Source organism: Dromaius novaehollandiae, chromosome 1, assembly GCF_036370855.1.
Source record: "Dromaius novaehollandiae isolate bDroNov1 chromosome 1, bDroNov1.hap1, whole genome shotgun sequence".
Lineage (NCBI taxonomy): Eukaryota > Metazoa > Chordata > Aves > Casuariiformes > Dromaiidae > Dromaius > Dromaius novaehollandiae.
Window position 1 is genome coordinate 75,043,279 of NC_088098.1, and position 21,006 is coordinate 75,064,284.

General features: G+C 38.4%; 1 protein-coding gene across 4 annotated transcripts in view; it reads left to right on the forward strand.

The window, feature by feature from the left end:
* FBLN1 (fibulin 1) overlaps nt 1-21,006 on the forward strand; it is an 80,182-nt gene that overhangs the window by 14,487 nt on the left and 44,689 nt on the right. For all 4 annotated transcript variants that reach the window (XM_064517009.1, XM_064517004.1, XM_026114022.2 and 1 more), the window contains exons 2-6: nt 101-200; nt 8,526-8,661; nt 15,589-15,760; nt 18,144-18,203; nt 20,431-20,532. In XM_064517009.1, the coding sequence (XP_064373079.1) occupies nt 101-200; nt 8,526-8,661; nt 15,589-15,760; nt 18,144-18,203; nt 20,431-20,532 (570 nt within the window). The remainder of the gene's footprint in view (nt 1-100; nt 201-8,525; nt 8,662-15,588; nt 15,761-18,143; nt 18,204-20,430; nt 20,533-21,006) is intronic.

A 21,006-nucleotide genomic window follows, 5' to 3' on the forward strand; every position in this document is an offset into this window, starting at 1 on the left:
AGTTGTCCCTCAATCTTTTTTAACTGCAGATGCAATACCATTTACTAAGGTCATATTAGATATATTGTTATTTTTTTCCTTTCTTTCTTTTTTTCTGCAGACCTGTCAATGGAAGAATGCTGCGACAAAGGTGTTGAGTGGGCAAATAAAAACAGAAGATGTGCATCTCTACCATTAACTTCCGAATCCAGAGAATGCAGGTATGTAATTATGCATTGTATATTATACTATAGTTTATATTTTTATATAAAACCATGGAGAATCACAGGTATGGAAGCTGATAATAAATGAGGCACCTAGCTCTTAAATCTAAGTTTTCCAAATTCATGTCCAGCTTTGGAGAAACCTAAATTCCCTAAGCACCTACTTTTCTTCCATTAAGTCCTTTACATTTCTGCTGTTGGTCTTGTGCAGAATCACCCATCTCTAACTTGTTCAGTACGTACTGTGTTCCTTAGCCACAGCATGTTTTGCAAAACAGAGGTTCTCCCACTGTACTCTACTCACAGCGCTTGGACCGTGTCTGCGGTCAGTATACTTCAGTATGGCTCTACTAGCTTCGGAAAAGCTTCATTGATTTATACTGACTGGTGTCAGCAGTGGTGCAAAGTCCTGGGCAGAAGTCTGTCAAGAATCGAAGCAGATACTGTACACTATATAATCTACAGATTGCATGTATGTGTGTGTACGTATGTATGACAGCCTTTTGAAACTGTTTCTCCTGTGGGGTGCTATGCAGATAATTGTCCTGAAGTTCTTAGTTATATTCCTGGGTGAGGGAACTTAAGGCTTAAGTTTAAGGAACTTAAACCTGAAGACAAGGAGATTCCTAGTTACTTAGAATATCTGACTTGTGTCAAATGCATTTGACTGTAGAAAAAGTAACCTTTAGTTAATGAATAGATTTCTTAATTCTACTGACAGTAATAGGGTACTAATTTCCATTATGCAATCTAAGGAAGGAACTAATGAAGTTAAGTCTTAAAGTTATTTATATAGTAATATTTTGGTTATACTGAATCTCTTAGATTATTGGAGACATTCATATTCTTTCTGTTCAAGATAGTTTGCATTATTTTTGCTGCTAAATACATTTGTTACGTTTAATTTGTGGAAGTGATAATTTGTGGTTGGTAGTTTGAAAGGCAGCTGCACTTACAATTTTATATTTCTCCATTTAAAATACATTACCTTGCTCTCCTGTATCTTTTCAAATGAATTGCAAAGTGATTTAAGCTTGGTAATCGTAGAAGTGTTGGAGTGATCTTTGTTATGGAAAGAATGTGCCTTGCAGTCAAGTCTGTCCATGTTTTCTGACTTGTGCATTTATATTGGCATTGAAAGCCGTCTCTTACGCAGAAGAATTGACAGATAGGACTTAAATCCCAATTTAGGAAATACTTGAAGAGTCAGAAGAGTTATAGACAAAACAAAGATGGGAAAAACAGGAAACCAAGTTTATTGAACAATCTGGGAGCAAGGATCTTTATAAATTAATGATCATTTGATTAATGTGAGTTGAGATTCTGCTGCAAATGTAATTTATTGTTTCAAAGGTTGCAATTTTAGAGAGCCTTTAGGCCTTTATAGGAAAACAGAAAAAAGCTTACTAATATTTCATCTTGCTTTTATGCATAGACAAAAAGATCCTAGGCATTTTGAACAGGCAGCAAATTGCAATCTAATGAATTAATTTATAATGATGTAAAGGTAAATTAATAATGGGTAAATTGACATATTCAGTGAGTTGGACTGGGCAGTAAGATGGGTGAGTGCTCTGCTGACAAAAGTAGAAGAGGCTAAATTCAGTTGAGCTGCATCCACTCATGACTGTAGCATAAATAAAGTTAGCTCCACGTGAGGCATGGCTGCTTTCTAAAAAATGACTAAGTAGAAGTGGCACCTTTGACTACTTTCTTTAATGGCAATATTACTTTATTTCAGTTGTGATCACAAACTGGCATTTCTATGAAAGATGCAGCAGAATCACTCTCTCATGCCATTTCAGAAACAAAAGTAAGGGTCAAGTTCTCCTCCTCATTGCCGGTGTAACTGCAGTCGAAATGTACAGTGAGGGAGAACACTTCCCTTTTCAAGTACACTAGAGTAATTACATTGATTTTGTAAATGTATTCCTATTGCACAGAGATGTGAACAAAACCAAACCCAGATTCATTACATTTTCTGAGGTGTAAAGAGGGGAGAATATTTAGACAGGAATTTTTTTAAATGGCTCAGGATGCCTTATTGGTTACAGGTTTTCAAAAGAACTTGCTTCCTATTTAGACACCTATGTGCAATGGGAGCTGCGGGGAGGGGGGGGTGTGAGGAGAGGGCAGAATGAAATCTGGCTTTTATTTAGTTGCTTAAACCACAACTGGGATCTTTTGAGTATCTAGTGCAGCACAGTGTTGGACAAACTATAAATCATCTGACTTCGGATGCTTTAAAAAAATGTGGCCTGTTGGGTGTATAATCCTGTATTATTTCATGCCAAAGGGAGCTTTTTTGCCAGTGTATTTCAGTATGGATTTGCAAGGCTGGCAGTTGAATACAAGGGAAAATACCTTGTGAAGTGAGCAGATTTGATGAAGTTACTGAAGTAAAAATGATTTTACACAGTTAGATCACAAAGACAATGCAATATAAAAAAGGTTGGATGTAAGCAAGCACTTTTCCCAACATGCTTTGCAAGAATTTGCATGCTGTTTTTTGAATACTCTGCTTAGAGTAGTAATAACATAATAACATCTCAGATTCGATCCTTGCCTCTAAGCAAGACCACTTTTAGAGTTTCTTTTGTTATTCTAATCACCCTTTCTTTTGTATAGGTAAGGAATAAGCTGCGTTATTGAGTCAGAAGTACCCACTTAACTTTTTTTCAACCATTTAAAGCACATTTATAGGCATTAAGGAGGGGCTCCACACAAACACTGCCACTCTAATACCTGCTTCGCTTCCTAGAAAGGAAGGTTTGGGGTTTCAGCATCGCTTGATGATCCATCCTCAGAAGTACCTTATCATTCTTGAAGGACTTGCCGTATGTATTTTCTCTTTTGCTGTCTGTGTGAGCATCGCTCACTGAACATGGTGCAGTTCAGATGTCCAATGTACTCACTTTCTTATTCTGTACCACAGCTGAGCCAGCACCCCCCCCCCCCCCCCCCGAAGTTACTGGGAATTCAGAAGGTCTGTCTGGCAACTGTTACTGAGTTACATTTAAGTTGAAACAAGGCTCCTGCATCAATGTCCAGCCACCTGTGCAATCTCATATCATGGTTGTTTTTCCCACAAATGAGTATATGTCGTTACATTGTCACTCTGGAAAATGACAGTATCTTCCTCTGTGCCTTCATGACCCAGTAAATAGGAGTGCAGAGTTTTAATGAACGATGTCTTTGGCTGTCATAACACCAGCTTTTTGTCCATTCATCCATTTCCTTTTGATGTGGTCAAACTCACAGCAGCTGCAAACAGCTGCCATTTATTTTTGGAACTCAACCTGCCCAGTCAATCTTCTTCCTTTCAAAATGTAGAATTTCCCCTGCCCAGAGCTTTTAGCAAGTGAACTTAATTCCTGGGCCAGAAATAGCATATCTCCATATGAGAATTGCAAGCCTTTAGCACTGTCCGAAATCTTTTTGGAGTTGCACTGGGAATAGTATTATTGATTAGTAGCGCTGCAAGAGCGCATAAAAGAAGGAGCTACAGAACATTCGGCTAGGTACTGTGCAAGCACAGGACGGAAGGTCAGTCCTTGTCCCCAGGAAGAGGCAAGTGGCAGTTCTTGCATACGGACTCGGAGTGGAACACCAGGAAATAATCGGAGTGTTCAGAGTGCTGAGTGCCAGATGCTTAACTGCTGATAGATATTTATTGATTTATGTTGTTATAGGCATGGAAGAGCCTGTGATTCTGGACATCAAAGTTGTGCCAGCTTTATGTCTGAAAAAGCTGTGTAAAGTTATTTTGGGAGAAGTTGTCTTTATTAGTTATTATCTTTTCTCTGCAGCCTACTAAGTGTGCCTCACAGTAACTAAGATTTTGGTTTAACAGTCATAAAAGGATAAAAGAACAGTGGGCTACGTTGTCAGGGTTTTATTACCATTCATTTGGGATGACTTGCTTATTTCACTTTCAATAATGTCAAACTCAGTCCTTTCTCTGCGACAACATTATCAGTATTTTTTCTCTATGTAATTTTTAGTATAAATATAATTTTACCTTTTTCCTGCAAGAATACTTTTATTAAGTAAACTATCAAGTTTAGATATGGATTGAAGCATATTAATTTTGAGGTTTATTAAATCAATAATTTTTACTTGAGTCCCTTGTCAATATATAGCATATGATCAAAAGTACGTATTTTCACTGTTGAGGCATTTCATATTATTTTCATTCATCATATGGGTCATTCATAATACCAGATCTTGCTCTTAATTTTCCTACATTCAATTGTGTTACACGTTAAACTTTGAACTGAAAGGAGTAAGGGTGGAAGACCCGCCTTGTCTTTGCAAAATAGTATGGGAGTGGAGTCATTTCCTTTTTAGTTTTAAAATTTTCTGCCAAAGAGAAGGCCTTCCATTATCCACATGAATAACACTGGAGCAATTTCAAGACAGGCTGATAAGTAGAAGGAATGAGGCAGAGGGTAATGAAGGGTTTTTATTGTCTAAATTAGGCTGGCAACAAACGAAGAAAATGTTTTAAGACCAAAGTTAAATTTTAATGCTTTTATGGAAAGAAATTGAAATAACAGGTGATTAGGAAATCCATAATGGTTTAGGAGTGCACCCTCTGGGGAGGATAATAATAAAGATAAAAGGATCGTGAAGATAAATGGACATGTAGATTTTCAGTGGAAAGTTACTCTGTGAAAATCAGTAAGATTCATTAAATTTTAACAGAAAGCAAACCTTCAAATCTGGTTCATATATTAATCTAATTGGAGTAAAATTAAAAAGGTTTCACCTTTTCAGATTTAGAATTTTTCAGCTGGCTATGCTTTTACAGGTTGAAAATTGTGTGCTTTTCCAAGCATTAACAGAATTATATCCATATCCAGTCCTTAAAGTACAATATTTACATGTATATGACTTACACCTGAAATAATCAGCACATTCAGATATTTGACCTGAGTCCTCAGATAACCTGTACCGTCAGATAGAGGCTCTGTGAAATGCAAAAGGAAGTTACTGGAGGAGAAAGGTTATAGGTGAATGTTTCTTTTTATTATTAGCATGCATTTATAACTTTAATAGATGCAAATACAGTCCTTATAAATAATCCAGACACACTATTTGTGGAAGCAGTTTTCCATTTTCAGCAAAAAGTTGTCTGAGTGAGAATATGAAAAGAAATTCTAACTTGATTTGTAATCAAATTGCTTAGTTATGAAATAACTTCAATTTTAGATCAGCATCTGCAACAGAGAATATGTATTTTTTAAATGTCTGAATGGTTTCTGTTCATTAGCGAGTCATGAATAAAACTCATCTTTCAGAGAGACCAGGAAATGAATGATTTTACTTTGAAATATCCTGAATGAATGCCAGTCATGTGAGCATTAGTTTGCAGAGTTTCCCTATGTAATGTTTTTCATCCTAGTAAGGTTTCAGCTATATTGTAAACAGGTATTTAGTTCAACAAAGCTATGTTGCACTGTTTCAACTGAAAATCAGAGTATCACACATAAAGAAGTGACCTTTGGCTTTTTTAATTATTAGGAGTAATTAGAAGAATACCAGGAAAGTACTTCTCTAATTTCTCTTTTTTAGAGACCAATATTGTAAGATGTCCATGGACTTGAAGCTAGTAGGAGTGCTGCATAGGAAGAGTTGAAAGGTTTTACACACACACAAAAAGACAAATCTAGGTGTCCTATTAGTCATTAGAGATGGCTCCTTTACTCTGCTGTGAAGTAGAAAGTGGGTGTGTGTTATATTAGTGTGCAAGCTAGGGACATTAATACAACTTACCAAAGACAGGGAAAGATAATCTTCATCTCAGAAGTCTTAGAGTCTAAAGAGCTTATGGCATACTATAGAGACCATCAGCATGTGAACTGGTACACAAAGTGGGAGGGATGATGAAGTGGGTAGACCAACCTGCAGCTGGAAGACCAGTCCAGTGCGGATTTTTCTAGCATGTTTCTCTGCCATCTTCCGAGGATTTCTATCACTATTACAGCCACATAGGTGTTTACAGTCTCAAGGAATATTTGCTACTAACCCAACTTCACGGTAGAGTTTGGGCAATGAAGTGTGATTTTATTGTTGTTGTTCTGAGAATGAACAAATGGTATTTTAATCCAGTATTTCCATTCAACCGATGTTTACTTCCTGGTTACATTTAGGGCGACGCACATGATTTATGAATACAGCTGGTGGGGAACATTTGAAGAAACTTTTTTTTGGTTTTGGTTGGAATTGCCAATTTGTCAGGGATTTCAAAGAGATGACTCATACTTGAAAAAAAACAAATAGGAAATCAAAGAGATCTACCGAAAAACTGCTGTTTTGTTTTTTTGTTTGTTTCTTTGTGGCTAACATATCTAGCTACTCAACAGGGCTTGAAGAGCTAAAGAAGCTGGAAAGTCTCAGCTCCCACACTTTTGGGCTTGAAGTTCAGGTTTTACAGGCTTCCAGAGTCCTGACAGGCAGACCACCCCAGAGCTGGGCAGGGAATGGAAATTCTGCTTCAGAGGGAATTTCAGCAACAAAAAAACTACATATTCTTCCAAACTGGAACTAAATCAAATATCAAAAACTTGAAATATTCTGCCAAATAAAGTTACCGTCCTGGGCTTAACTTCCAGCTATGACTTTAGAGTCTATTTTTGAATGATTTGTTCATGAACTTTTCCTGGGTTTTGTTCCTATGCATTGAAATCTCATAGGTGTTTTTATCCAAATGAGAATTGCACAGTCAGACCAAAATCCAATAAATAAGAATCAGGAATCTTCAGGAACGTAGCCTGACATACACACAGAGATGCAGAATGCGAGTGAAGTACCTACATGTCCCTTGCTTTCAGTGGGCTGGACTGGATGGCCTGGCTCCAGGACTGAGGGAGTTCCTCACGCTGCCTGCGAGTTGAAAGCTCGCCGCATAGTCATCAGGAACAGGGAGGCTCCTTCGAGGGTAATTCACTGGAATCTGCTTCTCGCAGATGACAATAATAGAAGCCTGCAGTTCAGTGGTGCAACTATTCCTTCTTCTCTAGACATCCAAAATTTCCAACAGTGTAGAGAAAGGATTTTAAGAGTTTATTTAAAGGGTATTGGTATGCTGAATACCTTTACATGGTTTTATGTATTTCTAGGTAACCCTTGAAAATATTTTATGCGTGAGTTCAAGTAACCAGAGTTGAAAAAAAGATGGTGAATACTGTTAACAGAGAAGAGAATGTGTTCAGCTTTGTTAGTCTGTAAGAGATATAAGGTTTCCCTGGCCAATGGATTTAAAAGTTCATTCATAGGGTTTTTCTGTACTTTACTTATGCATCTCTAACATATCGGAGAATGCCTTTTCCGTGTCCCTGTTGTACTATAAATAGTTTATCAGCTTGGTTTGCCTTTGGGATAGTTTCCTTTCACCCTAGCAACTCATGTAACTTTATTCTTAATGAAAGAGCGTTATCACAAAGCATGTGGATCTGTTTATATCCTTGTATATGCAATCTGATTTGTTCCCATTCCTTAAGTTCTTTTCCTGTTCCTCCAAGTCTATTACAGGGCCTAGCAGTGGAATAGCTTTAAACTGGAAGCTCTGCCCACAACACTACCCAACAAAATACAGTTGCACATAAATAAAGAGTGAAAAGAGAGGAGACATCTCCTTGAATGGGCTTGGCCCATACAAGTGGCAGTGATGACAGGAGCGGAGGAGTTTCAAGCCTTCTTCCTCATTTTTTTTTCCACAGGAAGGAAATGGAGATATTGTTTTCAATGTATTAACTGAAACCGAGATAAAACTAAAATTATTTTATGAACAGTGGAACTAACAACACTGAGTCCCCTACTTATTTTTATCCTGTCTCTTTACATCTACGTGCACCATAATACCCTTCTTCTCTTTCTTGTCTCTCTTCTTTTCCCTGCAATAAACTCAGTTTTTCACTCTTCTCAGTATCTTCACCTCTTCCCATAACTCCGCTTCTCCAATTGAGTGACACTCGGAGCTACCTTCTATGTGCCATACTTGTTTGTTTGGGCAAGGGGCAGCACGTGCTGGGATAGTCAGACTGCAGAATTGCAAGCTCTCAGAGAGCGCCCTGTGACAAATGTGTTTAAAATTATCCATGTGGTTCAAAAACTGATGGGGGCAGATTGCAAGGCAGACAGGCAGTTTAACTGTGTTAAGTGTGTTACCTAGACATTCTGCCTGTACCTAAAGAATATTTTAACTTTGTAACTAAAATGCACTTCTCTTTCTTTGAGACTAGTGCAAATGCTCATTGTACTTGCTGCACTGCATGTTCTTGATCTATGTATGTTCTTGATCTGCTGTTCTCTTGTCAGCATGACTCAGGTACAGTGCTGCCGCAACAAGTTGGAGGAACACTACTGTTCAGATGGGATTGAATTTGCTAATGTGCGTGAAGAGTGCGACTCTCATATTAGTGAAAATTCCACCTGTGAAGCTGAATACTTTAAGGTGAGGCTTCCGACTTACTCCTGTTTATATCTAAGAAATGGTGTATTGACTATCTAGACTAATACTAAGGTTTGACCTTAAAGGTCACCCTACTCAATCTGATATACATAAACTGTTCTTCCCCATCTATGCCTAGTGTCTCTGTTAAGGATATCCACTTTGTGCTGCTTTGCACAGTTCATCTTTGATTGAAATCATCTGTCTCATTACATTTTAGCAGAAACAGAAAGTAGAAAGCAGAAAGGCAGAAAGTCTTGAACAGGTATTTGACAAGAAAACTACTTTTCCGTGAAGGGATGGTGTCAAATAAATGAGTTCTGAACATGCTGTAAGCTGAATCCCATTTCAGACTTTAGCTTTCATTAGAGCTTCATGGCCTAAGGTCAGCCTGAGTGGTTTATAGTATTCATGGTCCAAAGAGATAGGACTTATGTTAATCCTCTCAGCATACTTTTAATTCCAGCTGGTGTACATGTCCTTAATTAACATGACTTACTTGAGTTGCAATTGAATTGAGACATCCGTAGGCTTGCTAAGACAGCATTTGATATTAGAGTAAAAATGCCCATCCTAGGCATCTTTAGTTAACCTGTGCCCTGCCTCCACCTTTATTACTGTGCTTATCTTTCCGTTCTTCCATGTGAACATATTCTTATCATTCTGCAGAGTGTTTTCAGAAGAAAGTTCCACCACTAAGACCATGACATTGACCATGACCCGGTCATGAACAGCTCTGGTCCTATTAGGGATTTATTAATTGGTGTCTTTTCTGCTTTTAGGTGGCTAGCTCTCATCTGATCCCTCCTGAATGAAAGGAAGTTAACATATGGGATGAGAGGACTGAGATCTGGAAGTGTAGGGGGAGTCACGACCAGGTTCTGCTGTGGGCAGTTACAGACAGTGCCTTGTGCTCTGTTAGTGTTTTGGCACACTCAAATATTTACGGGACTGCTAAGAGTTTCCACAGATAAAGAAGGATCGATTAAGTGTAGGCATCCTCTAAAAGTTGAATGCTTGAGCTTTCTTGTCTTTCATATGTGTGGTAGCAAAGCATGTATCCATACTTTAATGGATAGTTTAAAAACTAATGAGGCAAGAGGATTGCCCACTGTGTTCTTACTCATCTTTCAATTTCCATTTTGATTCTCCCAGCAAATTCTGTTCCTTGATTAGCTGTTTTCCTTTCAGTTTCTAATCTACCTCCAAAAGGGCACAAAGGAGTTCAAATCACTTAAAAATTTTAGCTGAGTTTAAAATTAGGGCTATACATGTATATCAAATGCTGTAGCCGTAATAAAGTTACAGAGAATTTGGTGATTAAGGAATTTGAAAACACTTTTTAAAATTACAACCATTTTGATAAAATGGAGATACGACTATAATCATGTCAGTTTGTAAACTGTAAGCAGGTGTATGTACCTTTACAAAGATGATGGAAATATGTAATGAGGATGATTTTTCTCCTTCCACTGCATTTGCCCATCACTCAAAGATACTGAATGCTTTGGTTCATTCCATTAAAAAAATCTACCATCTAGAAGAGGGGTAGCAACATCTAACTCACAAATTGCATGTCTGTCTGAAGTGCTGGGCTGGTCATGTTTCTATCAGTAGGACCCCACTAAGGCATGGGCTGTGAAGTAATCTAAATTCTTGCTATGGGAAGAAGAAAGATAACCCATGCTGGTGAAGCTGGTGTTGCTGGTTGTCACAGACTAGGCTGCAAATGCAGCATGATTTTGTTCCACAGTGGAGTAGGACGGGGGAGCCACTGAGGAGTCATCTGTCATCACCTGTTGACGGTGTCCTGGGCACTCTCGGCTCTCAGCAGGGCTGCCGGCACATGCATCCAGACTCTGCTGGATGGAGATTCTTCTGTGCAGCCTGTACAGTTAGAAGGGCTGTCCACCCCCATCTAGATGTAGTATGAAATAATATTTAGCCCTCTGTGTCAGTACTCTGCAGGGCTATGAACGGATGAGCAAGGACTGTGATGGCAAGTGTTCTTCAAATTCAAGTGCTTTTTACCAGAGACACATTTATAATAACAGCATTGTTCTAAACACATGCCAAGGGACAATTGTAAGACAGAATACAACTGTTTAAGGAAATCCACTTTCTCATCACTTGATTGTTGTTTCCATATGTGGGCTTGTCAGCATGAAGGAAAGGATTAATGATGTTGTTTTTTAAAATAGCCAAACTTCTTTAAACATGGCAGGTTTTCCTGGTGACAACTGTATTATTAAATAAAATGGACTAGGCCTTGATTCCTGGCCCTGAGAATAAGTGGCTCAGCACAGCTCATGTCACTTAGCTAAACAGTCTCTCCTCCTGCAAAACACATTGATCTTGTGCATAACATCTGTTGTGAACACTCTCTGGCCTGTGCTAACCCCAAAATGTGCTTCAGTATTGTCTGAGAGGATGCTATTTGCCATTAGAGCTTGCTAATATTTAAACAGTAGAGGCAATTGCAGGACAGTGCTTAAGCCCATGTTCTGTCCCTGTTTAATTTACTAGTATAAACATAGTCAGTGACACCTAATCTCAGTGAGCCAAATTCTGCTACCCACTCCTAGATAGGAATATCATACACTTAGTAACTGTACTGTGTTAGCTGTAGGGGTATCTTTGTAAATAGTCTCATTGATCCATGATGAATACAAATGTTTCATGATCTGGTACCAGTGAATAATTTATCATTGCATTTGTTGAATGTATTTTGAATCTGATGACTTTGAGGCATACAATACGTCTGGTGACTGCACCCTGCAGTGGCAAATAAACTCTAAGGTTCACATCAAGCCCATCTCACATGCACCTGGATCTCTGCTGGTCCACTTTAGTTTGGCCTAGGTAGCATGTGAAATCTCTTGGAACTTCTTTGTTCCCTTCAAGGAAGCAGTAAGAGTAACTTAATAATTCAGTTAGAAGGATTAATTGCAGCACATTGTAGCAAATAAGGTAACTAATCTTTCTTTTGAATCCAAAACATGCAATTGAAAAGAAGATAAAAAGGCCATGTTTTGAATACAGTCATCTCAGCTTTTGCATTCACACGCTGTAGGCATAGATAATGATGGACATAATTCTGTTCTCCCAATTGTTTGGAAACATAGCTTTTCTTGCCTTGAAAAAATGAATGCGAAATGGACACCCATTTGAAAATCTTCCTCAAAAGACAGTAATCAAATTCCAGATTTGTTGCTGATATAGGACATTTAGAAATAGTGGTTTGAAAGCTTCTACCACAGCAAACCTGCAAATGGGGAGAAACTTGTTGAAATTTGACCTTCTTTAAAGTGCTTGGATATCTTCCTAAAAATCTGTCATAGGTACTTTCTTTCTCCAAAGATCAGGATCCAGCTTTACCTTTCCCATTTTGTCAAGAATATTTTGCCAAGAATATTATTACTCTGGACTGATGAACATATTTTTACCCTTGTTCAGATCTTCAGAAGTTGTGAAAAATTCCACTGAATTACTTGTATTTTTTTCAGTTTGTTTTTCATAACATCTGCTGGGTAGTCTGATTTTCAGCAAATGGGAGACCTCTTGTGGACAGTAACACAAAAACACTGTTTATACATGATTCACCCTTCAAGTTTTATAATTTAACTGATGACATAAATAATGAATGGTTATGATAAAATTTAGTTAATTAAGATTACTGATTACTGATGAAAGCAATTTGGGATGCTTCCTAATGATACTAAAAATAAATCATTAGACATATAACTGCTCCTGGACTGAAATGTATATACAAGCTTCGTTTTCATGCTGGTAAACATCTGGTTTTCCACACAAGTCGGTCAACTCCAGTTATCAGGACAGTACAGCAAATGTCTGATTTTGAAACAAATATATGACAATGCAGTATGTGCTCGCATTCCTATGTTTAGTCCTTTCTGTGAGAAGACAAGGTATATGACAATTTAAGGGAGAAGTGAAGGATTGGAAGTGGGATAAGGAGCCTTTTATCCTAACACAAAGATCAAAGCATAGCTTTAATTCTGCATGGGCTTTTGCTAATGATGGAGGGGAGGCAAAGGAAAAATATTTATCTGAATCACTTAAGAAGCAAAGACTTAGAATCAGTGAAAGTGGGTAATAACCCCTGGGTAGTTTTGTAGTACCATCCATTAAGGGCAGAGATGGTTCTAGCAAATGGATGAATGATCATCAGAACATGCCTCTGGGCAGCTGGCAACCTCTTGGAAAATGATGTGCAAACACATCAAGAACTGAACTAACGTGGAGTATAGACAGCACTCTGACCTGAGAGGTCAACATCTTTCAGAATAGGCTAACAACCCTGGAAAAATTGGTGTGAAAAAGCAAATATTGAGATTAATCTTACTTTGATAGTGGTAGTTATAATGACATAGTGCTTTGTATCTCAGAACAGCGGAATGTTCTGTGACCATAAATTAAACTAGCCTTATCACTGCTGTATTATTATCATTCCCATTCCACAGTGGGCAAACTGAGAGAAAAGGAGAATAAGTGACTTTCCAAATTCACAGGTGAGGTATGCAGAGGAACATGCAGGTCTCCAGAGTCCTGGGTGTTTGGTTTGGCCACAAGAGTATCCATCATCTTCTCAGTCTTTTTGCCTCTAATGGAAGAGGAAACCTTAGCCTTTAGGACTGTCAGTGCAGAATCTTTTAGGGTCAATGTTAAAAGCCAGCTATCATAAACATCAGTTAAGATAAAATTGACGCTTTCCATCTCCTCTTAGTTTAGACCATTTTGGCTGTGATGTATCAACATAAATTATTATCAGTATCAAGATGTTATATCTAGGTTCATCAGGCACAGTTGACACAAACACAGGCTTGAGCAAATGGTTTGGAGCATACAATTATGTCAAATGAAGACATAGTTTCTCACAGACATAGCAAGGCATAGCAAGCTCTATACTTGAAGATTTACGTTAGCTGGAGACAGCTTTCAAGTGCTGGCTCAACCTGGATGAGATAAAGAACAAAAGGTCAGCACTTCAGAGATGGCCGGATGAATGATCATTCTTTACAAAAGAATTCAGAGAACCTCTTTAACTCCCAATTTGAGCATTTTATGACAAACCAAGAAATATAAGTGAGTCAATTCATATGCCTCACAGTACAAGCGAGTGAGGATATCCAGAAGGATATAATGTCACAATTTGGCAAGGCATCAGCTGTATTCAGTAACTTAAATAAGATTTGGTTATCAAAAATATGCAAGCTTTCTTCTCTTCTAATTTGTGGTTGTGAAAATTGGAAATCCATCAAAATTATAGACAGATGTCAAAAACTTTTAGAAAAATGCCTCAGGAAAGTAGTAAATGTTACACAGAATAAATACTCAGAGATGTTGCAGTTCTTGGAAGAGATCATCAAGTCTTTATTTCTAAAGTCATCCAGAAAAGATGGAGATATCCCAGATATGTTAGTGATGAAGCCAGAGCATCTGCCACCACATGGATGTAGTTGGAGAACCAAGTAAAAAAAGTGGGTAGTGAGGAACTGTCCCATCAAACAGTAGACAATAAGGGAAAATATGTACCTTAACAATGAGGGGGCATGTAAAGAGCACCCCAGCACTGACAGGGAGGAAAGAGTTCTTGCCATGCAACATTTTACAGCAGGGGAAGGATTCAGTTGTGTATGTAAAAGACAGTACAAAACAGCGTACTTATATGCAGCTTGGACTTTTGAATGCTGCCAAGTGAAAAAGAAAAAAACACAAAGAAAAATTGTTTTATCTTCATGTTGCTCTAGGCTTTAGAAAACATTTCACTACAGTACAGAGACAGAAACACATGTATATAAAATGTCTCGTAAGGGGAAATTGAGAAGAGAGTGAGATGTACATCTCGAAGTAGTGAGACATAACAGTTGCCTTCTTTTCAGTAGGTTTGGTACTTAAAGCACCAAATTACAGAAGTTTAGTTGAATGCTTTATTATTTTATATTCCATCTGCTCATCATAATGGTGCAGAATATTTTCTTCAAGCGAAAAGTAGTCTGGAAGTATAATAGAAATAACAAGAAAAGCTTAAATTGCGTTTTACATCTCAGTAACAGTTGGCAGACAGCAGTTTCAGAGAACTAAACATCTTTACTGCTTTCTAACAGCAAAGAAGAAAACTGAATAATTGAGCAATGGATCCTCAATTTAAAGTAAAATGAAACCTACACAGAAATTAACTTGTCCTGTTTTCACTTCAGTAGTGTATTCCTGGGCTGTAGTTGAGAAGGTCTAGAAGAGGTGGGTCATGTTTCACCATTGGATGCCATGTCAGGACTTTGATGCTTTTAAGTAATGAGTCATGTTTGACCACGTGGTCTGTTTTTTCAGAATAGAATAGTTTCTCTTTATGACTTGTTAACAGTAACTTTGGATGAATCATGTTTGTTTGCTTCTTTGTCTGTTAGTTTGGGGAGGAGTATTTTTTGCTGGTAAATTGAGAAGGCATTTTAATTATAAACTGAGTCATGCACTTCATAGGAAGTGTCCCTGTTAATTAAACTGGACAAAAAAGGGAAGTCAAGGTGTTACAAAGCCCCACAGTTTACTGGTATTTCAAACCGGGGCAGGTAGGCAGCGAGGAATCCAGTTCCAGATACATTCTGATTTTTCACATCATCATACTGGCACACTTGTGCACACACACACTCACATATAGACAATATTTGTGGGAATTGGATCCAGGTTCTGGCTTTGGCTTGAATCTTCTCTGCATAGGCCAGATACAGAACTCATAAACTCAACTACAAATTAGAAGGTCTGAGCCTAAGTATACCAGGAGCTCATAAATAGCTTGCAGAACATTTTCTATCAGTTTGTTAAGGTGAGGTGACAGTATTAACACTCCTGACAGCATTTGTGTTGATTTGTTCAGGGCTAGGATTTCACCTTTTTTTTTTTTTTTAACAGAAATGTTGTTACTGTTGTTTGCTGGGAAAGACTGCTCAAGTTCAAGGACGGAGCTGTGAACCAAACCTGAAGATAGGATACCAGTGTGGAATTGTCTTCAGAGCTTGCTGTGTGAAGGATCAAGAAGGCACTGATGTGTCCATTGTTGATGATGCTCCTAAAAAGGAGCAAGGTATTTTGTATTGCAAATTGTAACAGACTGAGACAAAAAAAATGGTACAAGGTACAAGGAGTGCCTGTACTTTAAATGATTTCTATTGCAGCTCCTCTAACTTGAGATCTTTTTTGAGTAACTGTCCAAACAATCATTCTTGTAGTGATGCATGTTTATTGGAGCTCATTCTTTAGGCTAGTGGTGGCTGAAATGTTGTATACCATGAGATACTGAAAGAGCTAGTTATTGGCCACTCAGTTCCTCACTATCAACTTTTAATAGCATTTTGCCTCTGATAAATTCTTAATTAAAAATGACATCAACAACTGATTCTTTTAATTGGATTTAAAACCCACTTGGCCTCTGGTGGCTGTACAGAATTCAAATGTTGCCTTTTGTTTGAGAGAGAAATGCACACAAACTGGGTGCATTTCAAATGCCGGTACTGTCTGGGAGAGCTGCACATGTCTGGAAAATGTGCTACCTGCATTTCTCTCTACATTATCAGATGAGAAGGGAATGTAGATGGCAGCAGCTCCTGACACGCTCCTCCTTACCTAGGACACGCTGACCCTTACAGACCTGAAGTTTTTGCCTCTTTCGTTGTGCTCAGTATCGCAGTACTTAGCAGTCAGAACTGAAACTGCAGGAAAAGCATGCTGTAGAGTATTGCCTCCTACATGGGCAGTCGAGCACTGAAAACATGTATGCTGGCTTACAGATCACCAGTGACAAATTCGGGAGACGTCATCCTAATCAGCTACTTAAACCCAATCACCACTGCAAAACCTTGTGTTGGTCCGCTTGAGCCAGTGCGTAGCAGATTCATTTCAGCGCTTTGAAGCCTGGTTTATATTAGTGTACACCCCTAAAAAGTAACATTTAGAAATCCCCTGCCAGATTCTTCATGTATCCCTGTCTCCGCAGGGGAATTCCCCTTTTCGGTTTGCTCTGCCTGAAGTGACTGTAGTGGTAGATACCTTGCACCTAGAACAGGATGTTAATACCAAGAATCTGCAGACTCAAAGTATCTGGATGACATGAGAAATATATCAATATCTGAAAATCTGGAATTATGAGCACAGTGTACAGTATTTTCCCACTTACCTCTGTGGATAAGTGGCACAAATAATAACATTAATACAAGGATGGGTTCTTTGTCAGCAAGCCAGTCAGGACGATGTTCTCATCATTAAGCTAAGAAATAGTCAGGTGGTTGAACATATATCAAATATGTCTAGCAGCAATACAAATTACTTGTAGAAAGGCAGAGCAAGCAATGTGAGTAGACACCTTTCCAAGTCCTGAATGGGAGATCAGTCTCTATTTTGTAAGGCATCTTCTTAGGCTAGCACCTCATGTTTGTTACACTGTAGTAAGGCCTGCAAGGCATTCAGCTTCATTGGAGGAGGCAAACTGACTCCCTGTATAATGCTTTCTTAGTTAAGTAAAGAGGAACCTCTGATACTATGTCCCCAGAGCGTTCTACAAAAATCAGCCTGGACTTGAGCAAACTGTTTTCAATATGACCAAAACATACCCGTATGGCTTCAGGCTGTCAGTGTACCAAATCAGCTTTGTACCACTGCTCACAAACTTGCTTGCGCATCTGTGATGTACTACTTGCTTGTAAGTGACCGTTGGTTGAATGGGCCTGTGGATGAACACTGAAATGGGACTAAGCTTCCTATTCAATAACCAGAGTATTTTGAGATTGTTGTTTTACACACAGTACTACCAACCCAGTATTTCCCCTGAGTTCAAAGTGGCAGGGATGGGGGGGTAATATGTTGGCCAGTCCTTTGGGCAAGTAATGGATTCAGGTAGTGTATTCTGCCCTTTTATGCCCTCAATGTGGAGAGAAAGGGTTCTCAAGGCACATGCACATAGCGCAGGTACTGTTAATAAAAACTCTCTGAGTTGAGGTATCTGAAGCACATTTGAAAGATGCCCAAAAGTTGGGTGTGGAGTTCTTTATGGAGTGAAGTCTAAATAAATAACTGAGGTTAATCTGATTTTCAAAAAAACTGTGAGTACCCCAAGCTAATATAAAGTCGGTGGAAGCCAAGCATGTCTCAACAGCACGGCTTATGAAAAGCAGGTTAAGCTCTGGTTAAAAGCCTAATGCTAAGAACCTGCATTTGAAGATTTCAGCCCATATGTAATCTATGATCACACTGTGGCTTTCATATTGAATCAGTCAGATGGAAAATGCCCCATGGGCATGTACATTTGAATGTCAAATTTAAGCATGAAATACTTGTAAAATATGTAAATAATGTTCTTTAATTTTGTCCTGTTTTATCCAAAACCCTGATTTGAATCCCTTCCCAAGCAGGCAGTCTTTCACTGCAAGAGGAAAGATACTTTCTCCTCTAATGCCTCTCTCTCCTCTTTTTAGCTGAAATTTCAAAGGAGGAACTAGACCAAGAAGATCCTTATCTGCATGATGGCTGCAGAGGTAAGCCAGGTGACTAGTCCTATTAGCCAGCTCTTTTGTGATTCCCTCCAATAAAAGTTAGCAAGTTTAGACCTAGATATTAGCCAAAATCTTTTGCCTAGGCCAGCTCTGGCTAAAAATAAATAGAATGAAGATCCTTCTAAGAAATAGTAGGCCATTATGTGTTGCCTTAATAATTCTTAAATGCAGGGAAGACATTGTCTCCCATGGTGGAATTCATGTTGCCCAACTGAAGCTTAGATTGTACATTTAACTTTTATTTAATCTCTAGTTGATAAGACCTCAGAGATGCTACCCATTGGGCCCATCAAGTATCTGGATTCTTCAGAACATAATGTTTGATATATAAATGTGTGTGTTCTTTTCTTATCCACTTGGGATGATCAGAGTGATTGGATTTGAAATGAGACTTGTTTCATTTTGAGATGCACCACTTGAAAAAAAGGCAGAAAAGTGGCTAGTGTCCTGATTAGTCAGCCTGTTCTGTCTCCTGGGAAGAATGTGTTGTTGGGATAGTATTCTGCTAAGTAGTCTGATTTACTGCTTGTCACATGTGATTTATATGTCTATAAACTTTAACAACAGTGATTTATTACTTTCTACAAGCATTTCAGAACTAAGTAATGTATTTAGGATAAAATCAATTTAATAAACTTATATTCCAGTTGAGAGATGATTTACTGTGCTGCATGCTGTATAGCTATTACACTCTAGAGGTTAGAAATGTCTACTAGGTCATTAGCTAGTCAAAGCCAACGCTGGCTTTCCCCCTTGTCTCCAACTGCTAATTACAAGAGACAACATAAAAATGTGTTAAATGTTTTCCTAGCATTATTTCTTTATGTAATCAGTCATCGCATTTGTCAGTTATTCAGTTGCTGGCAAGAGATGGATTGGTGTGACAAATTCAAAGCCAGAGCTTGTCTGCAGTATAGTTTCTGATAATCTCTGCATGCTAAAATTACTCGTGAGTTTCCAGTCTTCACCAGAAGAAGCTTAAACTTCCTAGGCAGTGGAACTTCCAACAGTTAGGGAGCACTTTCATGGCGCATGAGGAAATGAATTCTGCTGTTCTTCCAAAACGCCTCCACAGTGGGTTTTGCTAAGGCTGACAGTAGTTCACATTATTAACAGAGGCTCTGAAGGTGGTAGCTGTCTATCCCAGCCACAAGGCTATGGTTTCTTCTCATGGAAGGAACACAGCTTTTGCCAGTGCTGTGTCCCAACACCTGATATTCTGTGGTACATTTATGTCCTTGCCCTCATTAGAAATTGTTCCATTTTAAAAATGATTTTCTTTAATTCAGTGGTCGGTTTTAGGTTTCCTACCTGCATCTGCTTATCTCAACCCTTTTGATTAATGTCTAGCCAGCCGTTCTTCTGGACAAAAGGAAGATAGAGATCAATATTCTGTTTCTACTAAGAATATCAATATTCTCATAACAAATAGTTAGAAGTATGCAACCCTTTCTCTATTGTGAGATTATTAAACATGTTAAATTTTAGTTTATTTTTGAATGGAAGAAAGTAAGAAGAAACTAAGCTTCCTTCATGAAGAGCCTAATTTTATGTAAAATTCATCCTCTCTTTCTTTCTGCCAAAATGACCCCGGCTCTCTGCTGTGTCCTTTTTGACCCCTGCATACACATCACTATGTCCTTAGCATTCCAGCAATAAGTGTTGATTCCTTTGTGTTCTCTAGCCCCTTCATCACCCACAATACCCTCCCCATCCCTTTCATGTTTCCTGCCTGCTGGATAGGAAAAAGCACTCACTACAGCTAATTCAGGACTATGGTTCCAATAGTGGTGGGCTAATAATAAAGCCCAGATAATAAAGAAACTAATAGTGAAAATGCTTGGTTAACTTACCCTGATGCATCTTTTCTTCCTTATTGTACAGTAGTCAACATGCGGAGTCATAATTTGCCAGCCAAAATCTGAGGAGCTGTCTGAGTTCATCAGCGTTTTCTTTTCAGCTTCTGACAATAATGGGTTACGAGTGACTCTGATTCCTCCTTGTATTCATTTTTTGTGCTAAAGGACTCCAATAAGTGCAAACACTTCTGTCAGTGGTTAGCCTTCATGTGTGTGTGCATGTGTGTGTGTGTATGTGTAGTTATTTACTTTTCTAAATAAATTATCTAGCATTCTGCAAATCATTGGTTTGTTTCAGTTTCTGTGAGGAGCCTCTTAATCATATAACACTTCTTAAAATACCCAACTAGGTGGTGGTCCCTGCTCTCAGCAGTGCAGAGACACAGGATCCAGTTATGTCTGTTCCTGCTTTGTTGGGTATCAGCTTCAACCAGATGGTGTCAACTGCGAAGGTAAAAGAAATAAAATCACTGTCTTGATCATCAGCATCTTTATTTTAAAGGAGCAAGGATAGATTAGAAAAGATACAGACAGAACAGAGAAGAATATACTTATATCAGCTGGGGTGGGAGGTGAGACCATTAAAACTAGCTCAGTAGAACAGCTGGAGGATTTAGAGTGAAGAGGCAGGAGATCTTGAGCTTATTGTTGTGAGTAAAAACGATAAAATATGTTTCATTTTATAGTAGTAGATAGGAATTGGTAAGAAAGATGGAATAGAGTAGGGTTCTTCAGCTTAGTAAGGAAACAACTGACAGATAGGATAAAAGTCTTGGATATCATGAGCAGCATGGAAATAGTCAAGAGGGAAGAATTGTTCAGTTTCTCCCAGAACAAGAACTAAAGGGACATCAAGTGCAGGCATAGGGCTTATCACTCTTAACTTTAGGCATGTATAATGTGGACCTCTGCATCTGAGCTAGTCA